The following is a 21,381-nucleotide window of genomic DNA, read 5'->3' on the forward strand; positions in this document are numbered from 1 at the left end:
CATCTACTCACCCATCTGTCCATCCATCTACCCGTTCACCCATCCACTCATCCATCCACCCCCCCACCTATTCATCCATCCACCTGCCCATCCATTGACCTTCTACAGTGTATCAGGCACTGTGCAGTGTGCTAGGGGTACATTTTCAAGCAAGACAGAAACAGTCTCTGTCATCTTGGTGTTTATGACCTAGATGTGCTTTTTAAAATTTAGTTATTCAAACTTAAATCAATTTGGGGGAATTTATAGTTGAATTTCTCATTAGGAAAATATACTCGCTATCTTTGAAATCCACCAGTGGACTATTTTCTTACCTACAGGATTCTGCTTCAGGAAAAAAGAAATTGTCTACTTATGCAGCTGGAAGAAGCTACCCGCTTAACATCCTATCTCCAGTCCCAGTTAAAAAGGTGGGTAACTTTGAAAGAGAAAGCTATACTTAATTATCATGTTATATGACGTGTCCATGAACTTCATAATTCCTGTTAGCTTGGTTTTCTCTACCAGAACTTAGAACCTGAAGTGGTGTAAACACAGAATGGAAAAGTGGATGTGTCATATTTTTAAGAGGAGCTGCTAATCTATGATTCACGGAATATGGAGAGCACCAAATTTGGCTGCAGAATAACAAGTCTGAAGTCAAATTTATCCAAAGATTTTGTAATTCAGTTCCAGAAGTATATATATCCATGTCTATATATGCACATAGGCATTTTTATTTTGGGGTTTTTTTGAGGGATATGAATATTTTTAAAATAAAATTTGGCTGCTCAGTGATAGCTCCTGTTTTCAAGGACTGACTGTGTTGTGAAGCATCACGTCGAGGGCTTTCCATGTCCTCTTTTCTCAGGTATTCCTCCTAGGAGTGCCATGAAGTAGGAAGAGTTATTATCACAGCCCCCGGCGAGAACGTGGGAGGCTCAGGAAGGGCAAATAACTTGAACAAGTGGACTCAGCTGGTCCACGTTTGAGGCGGCCCTTGAGCTCAGGCATGCGTCCTTGATGTTAACCGCTGCTCTCTACCGGCATTCAAAAGAAACAAAGGAAATATTAATAAAGTTGCCTTAAAGTGCTCACAGGTGTTTAAAGACATGCCGGGTTAATGGGAGAATGAGGCAGGATTTTGTTCCCTCTTGGAACAGACGAGACGCTCAGCTTTGCAGTGGAGAATAGCAGGGCTGCAGCACCAATCTTCAGGCTGCTCTTCCAAGATCACGGGGCTCTTTCGTTTCAGCCTGTCTGCCAGCACCCTGACAGTATCCTCGGGGAGCAGCCGCGGGTCCCTGGCCTCCAGCCGGGGCTCACTCGCCTCCAGCCGGGGTTCCTTGAGCTCGGTCAGCTTCACTGACATCTACGGCCTACCACAGTACGAAAAACCCGACACCGAGTGCGGCCAGCTTTTGCGCTTTGACCTGATTCCCTTCGACTCCCTGGGACGAGATGCCACCTTCTCCGATCCCCCAGGCCCCTCGGGCCTCCACAAGCAGAGGCGCTCCCTGGACACGCCCCAGTCCCTGGCATCCTTGTCCTCTCGCTCTTCCTTGTCCTCTCTGTCTCCCCCGAGCTCACCCTTGGACACGCCCTTCCTCCCGGCCTCGCGCGACTCGCCCTTGGCCCAGTTGGGGGACAGTTTTGAGGTGTCAGGCCTGGGCACCCTAGACAGGCTGCGGGCTCAGGCCTCTGCTTTGGGGGATGAAGACTCGCCGGGCACAGCATCCCTTCAGCCACACGGATTCTCCGGGGATGGGGAAGGACTTCGAGAGCGAGGACCCCAAGTGGCTGCCATTCCCACGGGCGCAAGTAAGTCCTGTGGTTTTCCCAGTCGTGGGTAGAAAGGTTTCAAATTCAGGGATGAAATCGTGTGCAGTTGCACTGAAGTCAGCTGGCTCTTCTGTTACATAGTGAGCTTAAAGTTTAGGACTATTGATAGGCTCAGGAAGAGCGCTGGCCTGCTCTGTCATTGTAGGTCCTTCCAGTCTGTGTCCTGGAAAGGTCATTGAAATTAGCAAAGTAGTGTTTCCCAGGTGTTTGGCTTGCTTTCAAAATCTGCTTAATTGTTGAAAATGAGGGTAAGAACCACATAGTCTTCCACATTCGGAGGCTGATAAAGAGGTACGAGGGCCTTAATGAACTCTCCAGGGCATGTGTCCAGATGGAACATTCTGTGTGTGCCCGCCTCAGACCAGGTGTCTGGTTGTAGCCCAGCGGAAATCTCCACTTCCTTTGTCCCTGTGACTTCATCTCTTCATCCTTTGTCCTTCTAGTTTTCAAGGACGTAATTCTGTCGAAAGTGGAAATGAAAATAATTGGCGTAATTTCAAAAGACATGCCAGTAAGGATCAGTCATTTTTACCAAATCAATTTCTCTGGTGGTCTTCAAATCGAGAAACGTGTAGCCACAGCGAACTTTATCCATCCAGTTGGAGTCCATTCACCTTCTACTTGGTGCCAGGGTCTGTCCACATGGAAAACCAAACTGCTGTTCTAGAGAATATTCTGGCTCATAGCTTGTGCACAAAGCAGGGCCTGGACCTCAGCCCTCCTCATCTTGACCCGTGTGCTTTTTAGAGCCAACCTCCAGCAACTTTAACTTCCGTAGGCTTTAGAGAGGATCAAGAATGAGATCTCTCATTCCTGAAGTTTAGCCCATTTAAGTAACTTTTCTTTGCACAGCAGAACTGTTTTAGACATTCCATTTAGGCAACAGTAGATAATTCGTATAGCTTAGTGGATCTCAACCAGGGGCATTGTTGCCCCCTGGGAGATACTTGGCAATGTCTGGAGACATTTTTGGTTGTCACAACTGAGAGGGCTGCCAGGGAGGTGCTATTGGCATCTAGTGGGTGGAGACCAGGGATGCTGCCCAACATCCTACAGTGCACAGCACAGCTCCCACTGCAAAGAATGATCCAGCCAAAATGTCAATAGTGTCCAGGCAGGGAAACCCTGGCCACATACCGTTGAGTAGTTTAGCAGCAAAGGGTTGAAATCAAACGTGAATACAAAACCAGGATGGTGTTATGGAAATGGCTTTGGACTAGCAGCTTAGAGACATGGATTCTGTTCCCTGCCCGGTTGACTGACTAGGTGGGTGACCTTGATTGCATCCCTGGGCATGGCTGAGTGTCAGCTTCGCTGCCTTTGAACAAGGGGATCTTTATGGGCTCTTCTGTTCACCACCACTCTGTTCCCCATGAGTTTTTTATATGCGACCACACTAGTTAGTGTATATCTCTGTATAAAATAATAGTCTGTCTTAGCACTTACATGTTTAACCAGAGATCTGTTATGTTCTGAGGCAGTCCCGTGGCTTTTTGGCATCTCTATTATTTTGATGTCTCTCCTCTTTGCTTGCAAACGTACCTTTCATATCCCTAGATTTATTGTTTCTGTAATTCACATATACAGGTGACCTTAATTCGTTTTGTTCTTCTTCATAATCACAGGTTCAATGGTCCATGTTTATTCCTTTCATTCAAAAAAGAAAATACAAAATAAGGACTGAATTGCACATCTGTTGCTTAAGCTTACTTTCTCAGTGACCCCCAACTCCCGTAACCAACTTCTCTTTAAAGGACAAGATACAACAGTGTCAGTCTCGTTAAGCAGAAAACCCACACAAGGCCCAAGGGCCATTTTGGGCCAAGGCAAAGACAGGGTTGGAGGAGAAGAGCTGACTTAATTTGTGATCTTGATTTCTTTATATTTCCTTCCTACTCTGTGACTGACATTATAATGCTTCAAACTTCTTAGACGGGGAGGTATTTGCTCATGCCATGGTCAGATACTGCCACCTGATGGTGCATTTCTGTGTGACACTGTCAGTTGGTTTGGGTCCTCGCAAACTAGAAATAATTGACTCAGTGAATGGATCCTGGTTGGTGCTCCCAGAGGGTTGGGTTGGGTAAGCAGCTTCAGGTGTGGACACAGGGTGACTCCGTGCCTCCCTTGGTGCTTGGTGCTCTGAGCCCAGAGTCATCGAACCTTCCTAAAGTTGGTGAGGATCTTAGTACTCCGCCTCTCATTTGTGACGCCCAAGGTCACATAGTTCCCACCAGCTTTCCATTCCAGTCTGGCTAGAAACAGTGCGTCCAAGTTTGACCTCAGGCAAGTTTTAGCAAGATAAAATTGTAGTAAGATGAAGTTCAAAATTGCCCAACCCTCCAAGGCAAGCTCTAGGAATGATTTCTTCCATTGTGTTTTAAATCAGTCTGAGGGGACAGAAGGCAGGACAGGGAGTGGGGAAATAGACTGTCATCTTTAACATTTTTTACATTATTACCTTCCCTGGATTCTAAAAGTCAAATGTCATGGTTTTAAAATCCTTTCCAATTTTCATTTCCCATTGGTATTTGCTAATATAAATCCGTGAAAACCTTGACTTTGCTCATTTATTTATTACGTTTTTATTATATTCATACTGTTTAAAATTGTTGGCTTAAATTCTGTGTTTTTTTCACTTGATGCTTTTTTTTTTATCTCTTTTTCTCATGCGGCTCGACAGAAAGTTCACTGTAAGTGACCTTGGAATTCTCCTTCACCTTCCTGGTCAGGCTGTGGCGCATCTTTGCGCGATGAATCGCTGTATTTAGGATGGGCTGGATGTGGCCAAGAAGGCCATGTCTCATAGCTTCACTTTAATGTAGCTCAACAGTTACCATTATTATTATTATTTCAACATTAATATTCATCATGGCTGCTAAAATTGTGTAAGAACTTTTCTGAAAGCTTGAAGTATTCATTCCTCTATGTATTTTTTTCCCCAGACTTTTAATAGCTTTCATTATTTTAATATGCCAGCTGGCAGCTTTGCCCACAACATGATTTTCGTTAGATTTTCTTCCTTTTTGTCAATCAGTGTTGATGCCCTCAGGTCTCAGTGTCTGTCTACGCGTCTGTCTTTAATGATTTTTTAAATGAGCATTTGGAAGATTGAGTCTTTACTTCATTGGCATTGCTCCCCCTGGTCCATCTCGTTCTCGTTGCCTTGAAGCCTGACAGCAGATGGCTGGGGTATGTAGCGTGGGGTCTGCTATGCGCTTCTTTCTCACCCAAGGCAACTGCTGACCGTCCTTCCTTCCATCAGCTCTGCTTCCAGTTGCTCTGTGAATGCAGTGACTAAGCCTAGGATCACTGAGGAATAAGTCCTTTGTTTCATTTCTCTCTTCATCGACCTTCATTGCAGTGGCAGAGAAACTTTGTCACAGTTGCACTGTCGGGTTAACTGGAAGTGCTTAGGGTCATTGCATGGTGGCATTTCCTTAAAGGAATGTAAGACCATGTCTAGGAGCCGTGCCAAGTGTCAGGGCTGGGAGTGGACATAGTAAGCTGTCTGGTTTGCTGGGGATCATCCATGAGGCAAACCGAGGGGTCCATCAGCAATTTAGAGCTGGGGGCTTTGGGTCCTTCTATGTGGCGGGGGTGACCAGGAGAGATGGACTTGGGACTCCTGATCTACAATTGGAGAGCTGGTGCCTCCGGCCACTCCAGAATGGAGCCAGCTTCTGTCCCTGACCGGGGAGGAGCCAGCAGTCCCCCAGGCTTGGCATCACAGACCTTTGGAGCATCAGCTTTTGTCTGCAGTTGAGATTGTGAGACTAAAGGCCACAGCCTCATCTGTTTTGCCCACTGTGTGACATGTTTGGATTTAATTGGTATGTGAATAATGCTTTGGTTGAAAAGAGAGATGGTCGTTGGTGGACTTGCTATTTCCCTCAACTTAAGGATGCATAGATGTCTGGATTTGCGATTTATAGAGCTTAGACAGCTGAAGAAAAGCACAGAACAGAGAAGAGAGGGACCTGTGTTATTAACAGGCGATGTCATGATGGCAGAGGATGGCTCAGTTTGGGGCTCCATGTTTTAATCCTGCATTCTAACCAAGGACGCCTCTCTGGAAAGTGTTGAGGCTCCTGTGTGCGTAGTCACACTTAGCATAGGACGATTACATGCCTATTTTTGTTAAAAGGAACTTGTTGTGAGGGAAGGAGTAGAAAGAGTTGATGAAATGATAAAAGGAAAGATGTCAGTGGTTATCTTTGGCTCTCGATTAAAATAGATACAAGACAAAAATAAGCTGCCTTGTAATGATCGCTTGCTAACCCCAGAAAAGCAATTCTGGAAGCAAATCTGGCCCCAGGGCTGCTGGGGAGGATGCTGTAATTAGAGAGAGACTGTCGAGGAGGTGTTTTCAAAGGCTGAGTCTGGTTCGCTGTGTCCTCTAACATGAAAGTCACTACATTTTGTTAGAGTTGATTTGGATAACTTTTAAAAGTTTTGTTTTCTGATTATAAAACAGTATAGCATATGTTTATTGTTTATTGTATAAAATATGGAACATACCACACAGCATAAAGAAGGAATTGAAAAATACCCCTATCCCGCCGCTCAGAGCGCGCAGCTGCTTCTGCATTTGGGGTAACGTTTCTTTCCCAGCCTTTGCATATGACAGTCTCTCAAAGTGTGACATGAAGGGGCTTCCCACCATCATCTTATGTTCTGTGTACCCGTTAAGGAGGTGAAAAGAGATTTATGACAGTTGGAAGAGCTTCTAGAGAAGTAGCCAAAAGCCTATTTCTTCAATTTTTCAATATTAAAAAAAAATTGAGTGCAGCATATTTAGATGTGTGTGTCCATACAGTGGCGTGTCTCTGGAACACTTAGTGGCTTTGTATGTGCTCGAACATAGAGTGTTCATATCTTGGCCCCACTGTCCCCAGCCTCACGTGCTGCCACCTTCTGACCCCGGTGTGTCTCTTATTTGTAGCAGTGACTCTTCGAGAAGACAGCGCCAAGAGGTTGGAGAGGAGGGCGCGCCGTGTTTCTGCGTGCCTCTCAGATTATTCGCTGGCAAGTGACAGTGGCGTGTTTGAACCTCCACCCAAAAGGTTAGAAGCTGATCTTCTTATCTTCTCCCTAAGCAGCCAGCCCCCGTGTTACTGGTAAGCACGAGAGAGAGCGAGCCAGCCATCCCAGGACTCCTACGGATTGAAACCGCGTGTGGAGCTCCAGGGCTATGGGCTTTTCCTGGCTTCTCTCAACTTTGGAGGCTGGGCCTGAGCAACCTGCAAAGAAACCTCCTCTGGCTTCTGTGTGGCGTTTGGGCGCTGGCCCTCATTCCATGGTTCTAGAACGACTTCTTTGTCTCTGGCCCTGGTGGATCTAAGGCTTAAGCCCAGTAAAGCTAGAAAAGGAGAATCAGCGTACGAGAGAGACCTGCTTTTCTAGAAAGGACATTTATTAGGAATGAATTTCCTCCCCGCCTTTGCAATGCCAAAACACCTTTTGGGATTCTGGGCTTTATTTTGATTTGACATCTTTGATGTCATTGTTTCATCTCAGGTATCTACAAGCATTTCACTTATTGCAAACTTTTTAAAAGTTAATGTTTGGGGCTGGCCCGTGGCTGAGTAGTTAAGTTCGCACTCTCTGCTTCGGCGGCCCAGGATTTCGCCAGTTGGAATCCTGGGCATAGACATGGCACCACTCATCAAGCCATGCTGAGGCAGCGTCCCACATGCCACAACTAGAAAAACCCGCAACTAAAAATATAGAACTGAGTACCGAGGGGCTTTGGGAGAAAAAGGAGAAATAAAATCTTTAAAAAAAAAAAGTTAATTTTTGAACTTTGCCATGAATATCACGTGTATTTTTGAAAGGTATGCAAAGTTGTTTTCTCAAAAACAATAGCACTTTGTAGGCAGGTACCCAGTGAGATTTGTGTCCTGGATCCCAGGGATGGGCCGGCCGTGCCCCTTCAGTCACTGGAATAATTTATTTATTTAAGTCGCAACTGGATAGAGCTCTTCTCAGTAAGAGCACCCCCGGCATGCGAGCGCTTCTGCCCACCTGCGATATTCACTTCCCTTTGGAATAACCCCAGTGACTTTCTGGTCGTGCTCAGGAGTGAAGATGCTGAAGAGTCTGCACGCGGAGACGTTTGCGATAATGAAGGGCCCCAGATTCACGTTGGATTTTTGTGAGTACAGAAGCCTCCTTCCCCATTGCTCATAAATATGATGCGTCGATTGGGGCCTGCCCGGCCCCTCACACCTCCACACACAGGCCAGGAGGGACCCATGTGATCTGGGTGCTGCTCCCTGGCCTGGCTACCCCCCATCCTGCTTCATCCGGTCTCAGGTGGGGGGACAAATGTGGCAGGAGAAGGGATGGGGAAGAGCAGCTCCGCTGCTGTCTTCCAACACTGACAGTCACAGCTGGGAGCTGTCACCTCAGGGCGCTGGGGGCTTGGGGACATTACGGCACGTTTCTGCCTGGAGTGGATTCTGTTCACTGCGGCACAGACAGTGAGGCCCTTCCCCACCTCCCCTGAGTAGTAACCAGGTGGTTAGAACAGGAGGCTTTTTGGTTTCTGATGACGGTTTCAGTAAAGGTGGTAACCACTGGTGTTCATCCAGCAAGTCAGGGTGCTCCCACCCCAGCAGCTTTCTTTCACTCACTCTTGTCGTTCCACTTGAGTGTTTCTCACGGTTGGCACTGTTGACATTTGAGACTGGATCATTCTTCATTATGTGGGGCTGTGCTGTGCATTGTAGGATGGTGAGCAGCATCCCTGGTCTCCACCCACTAGGTGCCAGTAGCATCCCCACTTCACCCAGTCATGATAGTAAAAAATGTCTCCAGACTTTGCACATGTCCCCTAGGCGGGGCAGGTAACATCACCCTTAGTTGGGGCCACTGCTGTAGTTCACTCAGAAGGGTTTTTCCACTATGGGGAATTTGCTCTCTAGGAACTTGCGTTTTATTTTTTAGGCACGACAGTGCCAGCGAATGTCTCCTCGTGAACGTGCTCCAACTGAGGAACTTTGCCGGGCTGGTGGTGAAGGAAGACTGCAAAATGTAAGCTCCCGGGCCAGGGAGGGCCGACACGTTTTCCTTCGCAGACCCAGGGGCTGTGTCCAACTGATGCTGGCCTCTCCCAGGCCGCCTCCACACTGCACCGCTCGCCGATCTGTTCTGCTTGGCTATTTGGGGACGGGAAAAGACTGTTTTAGAACCTGAATTTACCATAAAACATCAGGGAATGTTGGTCTGAAATGGGATTGTAAGTTTTACAAAAGTCTGGTTTATTATTTGAAGCAGACGGAGCTAATGGAACCAGGCTAATTATGTGCCACAGCGATGCTAAGAAAGTGCCAAGAGCCCATCATTGGCAGCATTTGGGCTTAAAATGTCCATCGTGGTCACGGGACTGGGCAGTGACATGGCCACACTAGATTCTGTGATCCGTTGAGGCACCTGAAGAAGCCTCTGGCTGGGATCAGGGGTCCTTGTCTGAGGGGAGAAGGAAAGACGTGCTGTCACCAGTTGGGAGGTGCTACCTCTGAGCTTGGCAGCCCGAGATGGGTGCCTGACGGAGGGTCCCATTACCTAGGCCGCTGAGCACCCTGTGATGGTTCACTCAGGCCCGAGGGTGTGCTCCCCTCCGTGAGCCTTCTTTAGAAACTCGTCTTCTACAGGCCTTGGAAGCAGCCTGGCTTTAAGTGCCTGAGTGTTCCCCCTGGGATTTTGTTCACCCCCGTGGTGTCCTTTGCAGCATTCACCAGTGTTTGAGCTTTTCCCGGGTCCAACTTCCCTGCTGGGGCGGGTGGGGCAGGACAGCCAGCCCAGTGGGCAGACAGTCTGAGAGGCGAGGTGGGCGGAGCTTGAAGAGCGGGAGCCAAGGGGCCCTGGAGAGACCGGTGCAGATGTTTCCCAAAAGATGGGGACAGCGGAAGCTCTGTGTGACTCCCTCTCAAGTCCTCACTACTGACTTCTAAGGTCTTCCTCTTAGTGGGGTTTTTAGCCCTGATCTCCAGCGGCATCTAGGTTCTTTCTGCTTACTCCTAGTTGAGAAAAGGACTTTATCTGGAAGACTTGGAAATTCTGCCCATGGGCCTCCAAAGAGGGCAATGTGTATGCGTGTGCGTGGTTCGTGCATTTTGTCGTACAGCTCTGTCAATAAGCATGACCTCTGTCTGCTTTTTTCTCCTCCTTCCTGGTTCCAGTCACATCCGCGTCTATTTGCCACCGCTCAACTCCGGCACGCCCAACACTTACTGCTCCAAGGCTCTGGAATTCCAGGCCCCCCTGGTATTTAACGAAGTTTTCAGAATCCCTGTGCACTCAAGCATGTCGACGTTGAAGTCACTGCAGTTATACGTGTGTTCAGTGAACCAGCAGCTGCAGGAAGAACTGCTGGTAGGGCTCGCTGTCTCCCCCACCCCCACCCCCCCCCCTCCTCTCCTCTGCTTCCTGCTCTCCCCTCCTTCCTTTTTCCTGTGGCGAGTTGCTTAGAAATTATCATAATATTACAGAAGGAGATGATAAAACCAGTTATCTTGTCAAGTGTTTTGTACTTTAAATATATTATCTCAACTAATACTTAGAAAACTCCTATGTGACAGCTTCTATATTTATCCCCATTTTCAGTCAACAGAACTAAGTAGAGTTGACAAATTTGGCAAATAAAAATATAGCATGGCTGGTTAAATTTGAATTTCAAATAAACCATGGATGGTTTTTTAGTATGAGTATGTTCCATGCAATATTTGGGATATACTTTTTAAAAAACGCATGGTTTATTTGAAATTCAAATTTGCCTGGATGCCCTGTATTTTATCTGGCACCCGTAGACTTGACAGGTTTGCAGTTTGTCTTCAGTACCCCAGCTATCCACTGCCGAGCTAGGACCTGGAAGCTGGTGGCGGGGTGGGCTTTCTTTCTAGAGTGGAATTTTCCCCGTTGATCTTGCCCCCTCAGTTGCAGAATTAGAGACTGAAGAGTTCAGCCAGTCCTCTCTTGTTTCAAAAATTCCTGAGGGAATGAGTAACTCATCAAGTGGCAGACCTGAGCCTGACTCACCCCTCCAGGTTGTCCGTTCTCTGCCCCTGTTCTCCTTCTAGCACGTTCTTAGGCTGAAGAAGCAATCGGGAGCTGCCCCCATTAGGATCCTCCACAAGCGCTTTCATTTTTTTACAGTTCTTTGAATAGCAAGGAAACATTTTATGTCCTTTCTGGTTAAGACTGAAGAGTGACCTTGATGTTTTAAAAGCTCCCCATGGGTCAAAATGAAATCATTTGGTGTCTCTTCTGCTTTTGTTCACACCCGTGCAGGGCATTGCTCAGATTAACTTGGCCGACTGTGACGGTCCGAGCGAGCTGCAGCTGCGCTGGTACTCGGTCCAGGTGTTCACCAGCCCCGAGCCGCCCAGGGCCCGGGAGAGCGCGAGGGCCGGAGAAGGATCCGCCTGGGACCCCGTGCGCGCTGCCCCCGGGAAGACGGTACACGGGCCTGGCCTACGGAGCAGACCACTGCTGCTTCCCGACTTTGAGACTGGCTTTTACTGGGGGAGGTCATTTCTAAGAAGCATCCATGTAGACTTAGTCTTAAAACATAGTGGCGATGAAGAAGCAGAGTCTCAAGGGAAGTGATGAAAATGGCTCGTATGGATATATATGGCCGTTCATTCAGCCAGAGAACTGACATACCTTTTAATGCAGACCTGTTCATGACTGTGAGTGACAGGTTGGTTGTTTTTAAATTTGAGCCCTGAAACCTACACAGACAGGCCAAGTTACTGTCTTGCTGTGAACAACGGGGTGGATTTCTTCCCGCTCGAGAGCAGTTGAGGAGGGCCACCAGTCTCGGGGGGTGGACGCTCACTTGGGGGTGTGCCCCATGCCTGCTTTCTGCTGTGCTGTGAGAAGTTGTGGGTCTAAGCTGGTTCTCAGAAATGTCCCTTTCCTCCCGCAGGACGCGGTGACAGTGCTGCTGGCCAGAACCACAGCGCAGCTGCAGGCAGTAGAGAGAGAGCTGGCCGAGGAGCAGGCGAAGCTGGAGAGCACCGAGGAGGGGGTCCTGGAGATGGCGCGGAAGGAGGAACAGGCCGAGGCCGCTTCTGAGAGGTTAGAGAGCTTGGAGCGGGACTGCCCTGGGCAAGGCTCCTTCACAAAGTCCGGGGAGATGAAGCACCTTTTCTTGGAGAGGAGGTGGCCAGTGTGTCAGTCAGCCCTGGCTCTCTCGGAGATCTTTGGGTGCAAGTTGCATTTCTCATCCACGCTTCTGTGGAATGTGCTAGGCGATTCTTCGGTACCATTGCCCAGAAGTTAGGATTCTCACGGGGAATTTAATGCTGATCTGGATGAGGGCAGTACCTTGACCTTGTCCGCCAACTCTCGGGGCAGACTGTTCACCTTTTCCTTCTGTTCCGGAATGTCTCAGAGTGGGACTGTCATGTGACTCCACTCTGCCAGGATTGAAGACAGTAAGGTCCCTTTAAGTTGTTTTTTTGTTTTTATTTTATTTTCTTTTTTTGCTGAGGAAGATTCTCCCTGATGACATCCATGCTAATCTTCCTCTATTTTGTATGTAGCTTGTCACCACAGCATGGCCGCCAACAAGTGGTGTAAGTCGGTGTCCAGGATCCGAATCCAGACTGCCAAAGTGGAGTGTGCCACGTGTAACCACTAGGCCACGGGGCCAGCCCCAAGTTTTTTTTTTTTTTTTTAAACAGCTTTATCGAGATGTAATCTCCCTACTATAAAATTCACTGATTTAAGGTGGACAATTTAGTGATTTTTAGTACACTCACGAGTTGTACCACCATCGCCACAATCAATTTTAGAACATTTTTATCGTGCCAAAAAAAACCCCCATACCCGTTAGCAGTCACCTCCATTCCTCTCCTCAGCCCCTGACAACCGCTAATATGCTTGTTCTCTCTATGGATTGGCCTATTCTGGGCGTTTTATCTAAATGGAAGCTTGCAGTGTCCCTTTACATTTTACCTGAAGCAGCCTGTTGGGGAATCCTTGACTCAGTGTAGACCTGTCTGCAATAGAGGAAGAATTCAGATGAACAGGCTGCTTGAGTGAATTGTTTTCTATCTGATCCTTTCGAGACCCTTTCATGTTGCTTTCCTTCCACGTTTTTCCATAAAGAGCTTCATATTTCCAAAGCTTCCTGCTTTTTCCTAATAGCTTTCCCTGGATTTATTTTAGAAGGGAATTTATTTTAGGGAGGGAAAGTGCATGGCTGAGGGGGAGGCTGTTGTGTTGAGGGGCTGGCCGGAAGCTGGGAGGGGCTCAGGGAGGAGGTTCCGGACTCTCCCATCTTTAGCAGCTGCAATTGGGTGATAAAGACAGACAGGCCCTCTAATGAAAGCCCTGTGTCTTTCATCGTCTTACGTGGAAATCATCAATGCCCTTTTACTCTACGAGAAAAGCAGCCGTCTTCAATCATTGGAAGCAGACAGGGCTTATTGGGAGCCTCTGCTGCTGTGCTCTGAAGGCAGCAGGGCACCCAGTCCCTTGATGCCCGTTTTGTGGGCTTTTGCAATGTCTGCTTTAGGAGTTGGCAAGCCGACTCGGTCGATAGTGGCTGTAGCAGCTGCACCCAGACCAGCCCCCCACACCCAGAGCCCTGCTGCGTTGGTGTCGACTCCATCCATGGACACACCTTTGCTGGCCAGACAGATCCTTACAGCCCCGGGAAACGTCAGCCCCCACCTCTTAAGGTAAGTAGAAAAGGTCAAGGGATTTTATGGGGCCCCTGCCATTTTGCCACACAGCACCAGGCGGGAGAGCATGTCCCTCATCCTCTGTGAAACAGGAGGGAGTCGGTGGAGGAGAGGGACCAAGGGAAACGGAAGCTGATAGGCTCATACACGGGGTAGAATGAGGTGGCTTGCCTACAGACACGGCGGGGGACAATGGCGGTGGGGAAGCTATGGTATAAAATGGACAGTGCTGTTGGATTAGGGGGCGATAGCTAAAGCAGTATTTTACCAAGAGCTGAGGAAAAGAAGTGACTGGCCTCAGTTCTGTCAATGGCTTGAAATGGGCATAGCAGCTACCATAGAACTGTCTGTCAACTGTAAATTGAAAGGAAAGGACAACTGCCATTGAAGAGGGTAGATTTTACTGCTTCATATGCCAATGGAGTGATGCTCCGTTCCCATCTTCAGGGCCACGTGTGGCTCAGGATGTGGATGCTTGTAGCTTCTTTTCTCCCTCTGTGATGTTAAGCATGGCGAAGCGTCCTTTTGGCCCTCCTGTTCACCTGACCTCGGTTGTGCTCATCACATGTCTTCAGAGAGGAAATCTTTCATGTTTGCAGTGGCAAATGTCTAAGGAACCCAGTGAGGTTGTGAGAGACTGAATCAATGCTCTGTTGAAACTTTGTTCCCAAACTGTTCAACTCATCAAAACATTTTATCCCCATGGCCCCTGCTCTCACCCCAAAACACAAGTCCTGAGGGAAGGGAAATCCACCCCCTCGGCAGCTTCCCAAGGACAGCACACACAGCACCTTGGGAGGAGTCATCCTGGACTAGGCTGCCAGTAATTGCTGTTATTCGGCTTTCTAAGACCTTTAAAAGCAGTGACCCAAATCGGGGAGTGGCTGAGGGAGGCTAGTTTGGTGTGTCCCACTCTCCCCAAAATTTTGAAGCACTTCAGATTTACAGAAAAGTTGCTAGAATAATACAGTGAATACTCATATACCCTTCACTTGGATTCCCCAGCTAGTTCTTCGTCACACCTGCATTCTCTCTCTCCGTGTGTGTGGTGCTAGGCATTGCGGAGGCAGCAGCGAAGAAAATAAATGGAAAGTCCCGCCCTTGAGGGGAGACAGGCGACAGACAGGGTCAATCAATAAAATACAGCAGTGTGTGAGAACGTCAGAGGGGCAGCTAGAGGACAAGATGGTAGGGAAGCAGGGTTTGCATTTAAGAAAGATTTACTGTTTTAGAAATGGGTTACATTTAGAAATAGAAATTTGCATTTTTATTTGAGAAAGATCAGGATTGTAAGATGGTGCAGCTTCTATGGAAAACAGTATGGAAGTTGCTCAGAAAATTAAAAATAGGGCCAGCCGTGGTGGCCTAGTGGTTCAGTTGAGCACTCTCCACAGACAGTGGCCTGGGTTCGGTTCCCGGGCACAGACCTACACCACTCGTCTGTCAGTGGTCATGCTGTTGCAGTGGCTCACATATGAAAAAACGAGGAAAATTGGCAACAGATGTTAGCTCAGAGCAAATCTTTCTCAGGAAAAAAAAATTAAAAGTAGACCTACCATATGATCCAGCAATCCCACTTCTGGATATGTATCCAAAAGAATTGAAAGTAGGGTCTCCACGAGATACAGCAATATTCACAACAGCCAAGAGGTGGAAGCAACCCAATTGTCCATTGGTGGATGAATGGACAAAGAAAATGTGGTCTAGCCGTGCAATGGAACGTTACTCAGCCTTTTTTAAAAGGAAGGAAGGCCTGTTACATACTATAAAACATGGATCAATCTTGAAGACAGCATTGTGCTAAATGAGCTAAGCCAGTCCACAGAAGGACAAATGCTGTATGATTCCACTTAAATGAGGTCCCTGGAGTAATCAAATTCATGGAGACAGGAAGTGGAAGGGTGGGTGCCAGGGGTGGGGGAGAGGGGGCAGAGTATCAGTTTGGGAAGATAAAGTTCTAGAGATCTATTTCACAACAGTGTGACTGTATTTAACCCTACTGAACTGTATGGTGAAACGTAGTTAAGATAGTGAATTTTATCTGTTTTTTTAAAAATTTCTTTTTATTTTTTTTAAGATTGGCCCTGAGCTGAAATGCAAATCAAAACTACACTAAGATATCACCTTACACCCATTAGAATGACAAAAATATCTAAAACTAATAGTAATAAATGTTGGAGAGGTTGTGGAGAAACAGGAACCCTCATACACTGCTGGTGGGAATGCAAACTGGCGCAGCCACTATGGAAAACAGTATGGAGATTCCTCAAAAAGTTAAAAATAAAACTACCCTATGACCCAGCCATCCCACTACTGGGTATCTACCCAAAGAGCTTGAAGTCAGCAATTCCAAAAGTCCTATGCACCCCAGTGTTCATTGCAGCATTATTTACAATAGCCAAGACATGGAAGCAACCTAAGTGCCCATCAACAGATGAATGGATAAAGAAGATGTGGCATATATACAATGGAATACTACTCAGCCATAAAACAGAACAAAATCGTCCCATTTGCAACAACATGGATGGACCTTGAGGGAATTCTAAGTGAAATAAGCCAGATAGAGAAGGACAGTCTCTGTATGACTCCGCTCATGTGAGGAATTTAAAAATGTAGACAAAGAGAACAGATTAGTGGCAACCATGGTAAAGGTGGGGTGGGCACAAAGGGTGAAGTAGTGCACCTACAACACGAATGACAAACATTAATGTACAACTGAAATTTCACAAGATTGTAACCTATCATTAACTCAATAAAAATTAAAAAAAAAAAAGATTGGCCCTGAGCTAACATCTGTTGCCAGTCTTCTTTTTTCTCTTCTTCTTCTCCCTGGAGCTCCCCAGTACATAGTTGTATATTGTAGTTGTAGGTCCTTCTATTTCTGCTGTGTGGGATGCCGCCTCAGCGTGGCCTGATGAGCTGTGCCATGTCTGCACCCAGGATCCGAACTGATGAAACCCTGGGCCACTGAAGCGGAATGCACAAACTTAACCACTCGGCCACAGGGTCGGCCCCTGTTATGTGTTTTTTTTTACAATAAAGAGGAGAGAGAGGTCATGGAAGCCTCACCAAGAAGGCGATTTTTGAGTAGAAGCCGTAAGGAAAAAGGCTTGGGGGCCTTGCACAGCCTGGGACGAGCGAGCATTCCCGGAGCTGCAAGTGGAGGCCGGGGGTGGGCGGCTGGCAAGAGAACCACGTCGAGAGCGGCATGGGTGGGGGAGTGAGAGCTGAGGACAGAAAGAGTGAAGGAGCTAGTCATGTAAGGCCCATTCAGGACTCTTGATTTTCTCTGAGATGCTTGGGAAACTGGTGGATGGTTTTGAGCCCAGGGATGACATGATCTGACTTAAAGGCTTTTTGTTGATTTTTTTTTCTAAAATAATTTTTTGCCATGAAATTCACATAAAGTGAAACGAGCCATTTCAGAGTGAACAGTTGAGGGGCGTTTAGTGCGTTCACAGTGTTGTACAGCCACCACCTCTATCTGGTTCCCGCACGTTCCTGTCACCGCAGAGTAAAACCCTCACCCCGAGCAGTCACTCCCCATCCCCTCTCCCCGAGCCCCTGCAGCCACCGGTCTGCTTTCTCTCTCTATGGCTTTGCCTATTTCGGATGTTTCGTGTAAATGGAATCAAACAGTACGTGGCCTTTTGTGACTGGCTTCTTTCATTCAGCATGATGTTTCCAAGGTTCATCCACGTTGTAGTGTGTGTCAGTTCTTCACTCCATTTCATGGCTAAGGAGTATTCCCTTGCATTGGTGTGCCACATTTTTATTATTCTTCCATCTGTACATGGACATGTGGGCTGTTTCCACCTTTTGGCTGTTGGAATAATGCTGCTGTGAACGTTGGTGTGCACGTATTTGTCTGAACACCTGTTTTCAATTCTCTTGGGTATATGCCTAGAAGTGGGGTTGCCAGGTCTAACTTCAGTTTTACCAGGATCTGCCTGGTTGCTGTGTTGAGAAGACATTAAAGGGGGAAGGAGGTGTGGAACTGAGGAGACTAGGGAGAAGCCTACTGCACTAATCGGGTATGCGATGATGTTAACCAGATGGAGGGCTGGCGACAGGTGGTCAAAACATGCTTAATCTCCACCATGGAGCCAGCAGGATTTGATCTTGGACAAGATATGGGGAGTGGGAAAGAGAGCAGAATCCAGGATGACAGGAAAATGTTTTTCATGTAAACAAATGGAGAATAGAGATCCTTGTAAGAGGTGGAGGCGTGCGTGTAGGGGAGGAAACATCAGAAATTCAGTTTTGGACATGTTAAGTATGAAATGCCACTTAGAACTCCAGGAGGAGAAGGCAAGGACGGTTCACATGAAGTTTATTGCTTATGTTCTAGAAAAAGTCATGGTAATAATGAACTACTATCTAGGTTGATAAGGAAACCAACACAGAAGATCTCTTCCCAGAAGAAGTAGCAAGTCTTCCGAAGGAGAGGCCAAGCCGGAGGGCCCGCGGGTCGCCATTCGTTCGGAGCAGCACAATTGTCCGGTCGCAGACTTTCTCACCCGGAGCACGAAGCCAGTATGTTTGCAGAGTAAGTTGGAATTCCTTTGCCGCCCGTCTGGAGTGTTTTCTTTTTTTTCCCCTTTGTTGTGTTCTATTTTTACTATTTATACCAAAAGACGTATGTGTTTCCATAAATAATACAAGAAATGAGTGTTATGCATGTGTGGATATGAAATCGGTGTGGTTTCATCTCCCCCCTCACCCCGTGCATGTCTGACTCTGGATTTACTCAGGATTCTAAGCTATTTCTCCCCAGATCTTCAGTGTTCTACAGGCATACCTTGTTTTATTGTGCTTCGCAGATACTGTATTTTTTATAAGACCCCCCACCAGCAAAAAGATTATGACTCACTCTAGGCTCAGATGATGGTTAGCGTTTTTTAGTAATCAATTATTTTTTAATTACTGTATGTACTTTGCTTTTTTAGGCATAATGCTATTGCATGCTTAATAGACTACGGTATAGTGTAAACATAACTTTTACATGCACTGGGAAACCAAAAAATTCGTGCAATCACTTTATTGTGGTGGTCTGGCACCGAACGTGCAATATCTCTCAGGTCTGCCTGTGTGTGCAGCAACTTGTGCTCGGGAAGCTGAGTGGATCAGTTCTACATCAGGCTAAGGAATAACAAGTTGGAACAGGGAATATCCTGAATTGGGTTGAGAGTGAGAAGTCGGGTCACTGAGTGGTTGGTTAGAAGTCCTGAAGTGTAGCTCTGTCGGGGGTCCCAGGGAAGAAAGCAGCCTTGAAGACTCGAGGTGCTGAGGCAGTGGGTTCTGACTCCCCCACATGTAATTTCGCACCCCGAGGGTGATGGCAGAAGATGCTGTGTGGTTCTCAATCTTGGCCACACCTTGCAGTCAAATCACATTGGGGAGCTTCACAAAATGCTGGTGCCTGGGTTCCACCCCTAAGATTCATCACTGGTCATGAGTGGGCCTGGACATCAGAGTTTTGGGATGCTTCCAGATGATTCTAATGTTGAGAACTGTATAGCTCATTGCCTGCATGGCTCACCTTAGTCTCCGGCCCCTCCAGAGGTCAAGCTGATGGCCCGGGGCCCCCACCGTAAATCACATCATTAGCAGAGACCATGTGGCCTGGCCCAAGGTCCCCAGGTAAACAAAGACACTTAGGACATTCCGGGAGCTTACAGGTCACTTCCCAGGAGCTGGGCAAGGACCAAACCTTTCTTGGGGCAAAGTTAATCCTTTAGTCCCAGTCAAGGCTGCCCTGGGTAGCACAGGGTCAGGCCCAGGCACTCCCACCCCATCAGGCTGCAACCCTGTGTGGCCGATGCTTAACTGAACACCTCGAGGTGCTAGATCCAGGGCTGTCCTCACATCCCTTCCTTATTCTAGACTCTTACCAAACCACCGCGGAGCAGACTCAAGGCTGCTTAGTGAATAGAAGGATAGGGTGGTAAAGGAGGAAATCCTTCACTTCCCCAGACAAGGGGGTCCAGCTGCTGTGCTGTGTTCTGCGCCCTGCATAAAAGCATGCGTTTACTGGCGACGCTTTTAGAGGCCTCTTTGTACATGTGTTGATAGTGATCGGGGGAGCATGTAAACTGCTGTGCCATGGTATTTCCGAAGTATTTCAGGTCAATTGGCATGGAAAGTAAGGCCACGAAGGCAAGGAGTTTGGCTTTCACACAGATACACGTTGATCCTGAAGTGAGAACCCGCACCAAATGTCATGAAGAACGCATTATTTCTTTTTGTTTTTAAAAGCAGACCTTTTCCCCTGCCCAGCAGAGTGGGTGTCAGTGGTACTGGCTTGTCCTGCTGCCAGGAACGAGTCCCTGTTTTTGGAAAGCCATTTTTTCCCACCTCCTGCCAAGCCAGAAATAGAGCAAATGAGAATGATTGCTAACAAGTGAAAAATTGCCGAGGACAGTGGTGGCTTTCCTGAGCGTCACACGTATTATCAGGTCGCAGTTGGTATTGACAGGGATTGTGTTGACTCGGTTAGCTTGGGAACGTCACATGGTTTGGTTGATGGACTTGAAGGAGGGTGTGGGGTGGGTTGGTTGGTTGGTTTTGTTTTTGTTTGTCTGTTGATTTACTTGAAGCTCTTGTGTTTTAACTGACACAGGAAGTCTTGGGGTCAAAGCCCTGAAAGTCCTCAGGGTGTTTGAGTACCTGTAAGGAGAAGGCAGTGAGCCAGTCCAGGGGACACAGGGGGAATGAACACTGCCTTTCTGAGAACGTGCTTCTGAACATCATTCTTTTTGGTGCAGCTTTATCGCAGTGACAGTGACAGTTCAACACTGCCCCGGAAGTCCCCATTTGTCCGAAATACTTTGGAAAGACGAACCCTTCGCTATAAGCAGGTGGGTGCCACATAAACTAATATGCAGCGCATACTTACCCTGGGAGTTGTTTTTATAACCCTTAAAAGGTAATATTTTAGGCAATATTAGTTAGAAGGTAATATATTTATTTCCTTGTTAGGTATGAATTTTAAAAGCATATATAATGTCAAATGTTACAAATATTTCTTAATTTCCTAAGATAATGTCATGATCTAAGATAATTCATGGATCTTTACATTTAAAAATATAATAAATTAATAACATACGTAATAATAAGCAATCGACCATTCTGCGTGAGAGATTTGTTTTCTTTTCCGACAGGAATATGTATAGTTCAGAAGATTTGTTTGTCAACGTAGAGTTCTTCTATATAGGACCGTTCTAGGTTTTCATTTCCTTTACCCACCACGTGTTTTTTCCACGTCACACCAATTTACAAAGTTTTGCTGCTTTTAGTTTGTAAGCTAGTGGTTCCTAGTCTTTTCCAAGAAAGGATTCTTTTAAAGGTAAAAGGTCCCCGATTTCCATGCGGCAGTTGTATTGAGAGTAGCTGCCAACTGAGAATGATAAGAAAAGACGTAATACAGCTGCAGAAGTGTTTCTCAGTAGCAACACCGTTGACGTTATGGACGGTGCACTGGAGCAGGTTGAGCTGCGTGCCTGGCCTTGACCCACTAGTTGCCAGTAGTACCCTCTCCCCCGAGTTGTGACAGCCACAAATGTCTCCAGACGTTGCCAGCTGTCCCCTGGGGGGCCGTCACCCGTGGCTGAGAACCACTGAGCTCTGCTGTGCATTCAGCAGTGCTTCTCAATGAATGCGTATCTAAGTCACATCATATATTTGCATTTAAATTCTGTGTATGTGCAAAATAATGTTATGTGTGTGTAAAAAGGATAGAGTTATTCAGTCCACTGAACGCACTGATGTGCTGATGGGTTTGTGATTTTGTTGCAGTAACTGCCCTTCCCAGGGTTGTCTGCCTTTGAGTGGGAAGTACTGCTCCCAACTCCACGTGCAA

The 21,381-nt window shown here is 47.1% G+C and overlaps 1 protein-coding gene across 2 annotated transcripts in view; it reads left to right on the forward strand.

Moving 5' to 3' along the window:
- The window catches only part of WWC3 (WWC family member 3), a 117,152-nt gene that overhangs the window by 89,461 nt on the left and 6,310 nt on the right, over positions 1-21,381 (forward strand). The window contains exons 10-20 of one of the 2 annotated variants that reach the window (XM_023634125.2): positions 321-410; positions 1,235-1,800; positions 6,767-6,887; positions 7,904-7,978; positions 8,773-8,859; positions 10,008-10,200; positions 11,116-11,283; positions 11,756-11,907; positions 13,352-13,517; positions 17,905-18,069; positions 20,288-20,380. In XM_023634125.2, coding sequence (XP_023489893.2) covers positions 321-410; positions 1,235-1,800; positions 6,767-6,887; positions 7,904-7,978; positions 8,773-8,859; positions 10,008-10,200; positions 11,116-11,283; positions 11,756-11,907; positions 13,352-13,517; positions 17,905-18,069; positions 20,288-20,380 — 1,876 coding nt within the window. Of the gene's footprint in view, positions 1-320; positions 411-1,234; positions 1,801-6,766; positions 6,888-7,903; positions 7,979-8,772; positions 8,860-10,007; positions 10,201-11,115; positions 11,284-11,755; positions 11,908-13,351; positions 13,518-15,597; positions 16,294-17,904; positions 18,070-20,287; positions 20,381-21,381 lie in introns of those variants that run through there. The other variant, XM_070258372.1, reaches the window with a different exon arrangement.

Source organism: Equus caballus, chromosome X (genome assembly GCF_041296265.1).
Source record: "Equus caballus isolate H_3958 breed thoroughbred chromosome X, TB-T2T, whole genome shotgun sequence".
NCBI lineage: Eukaryota > Metazoa > Chordata > Mammalia > Perissodactyla > Equidae > Equus > Equus caballus.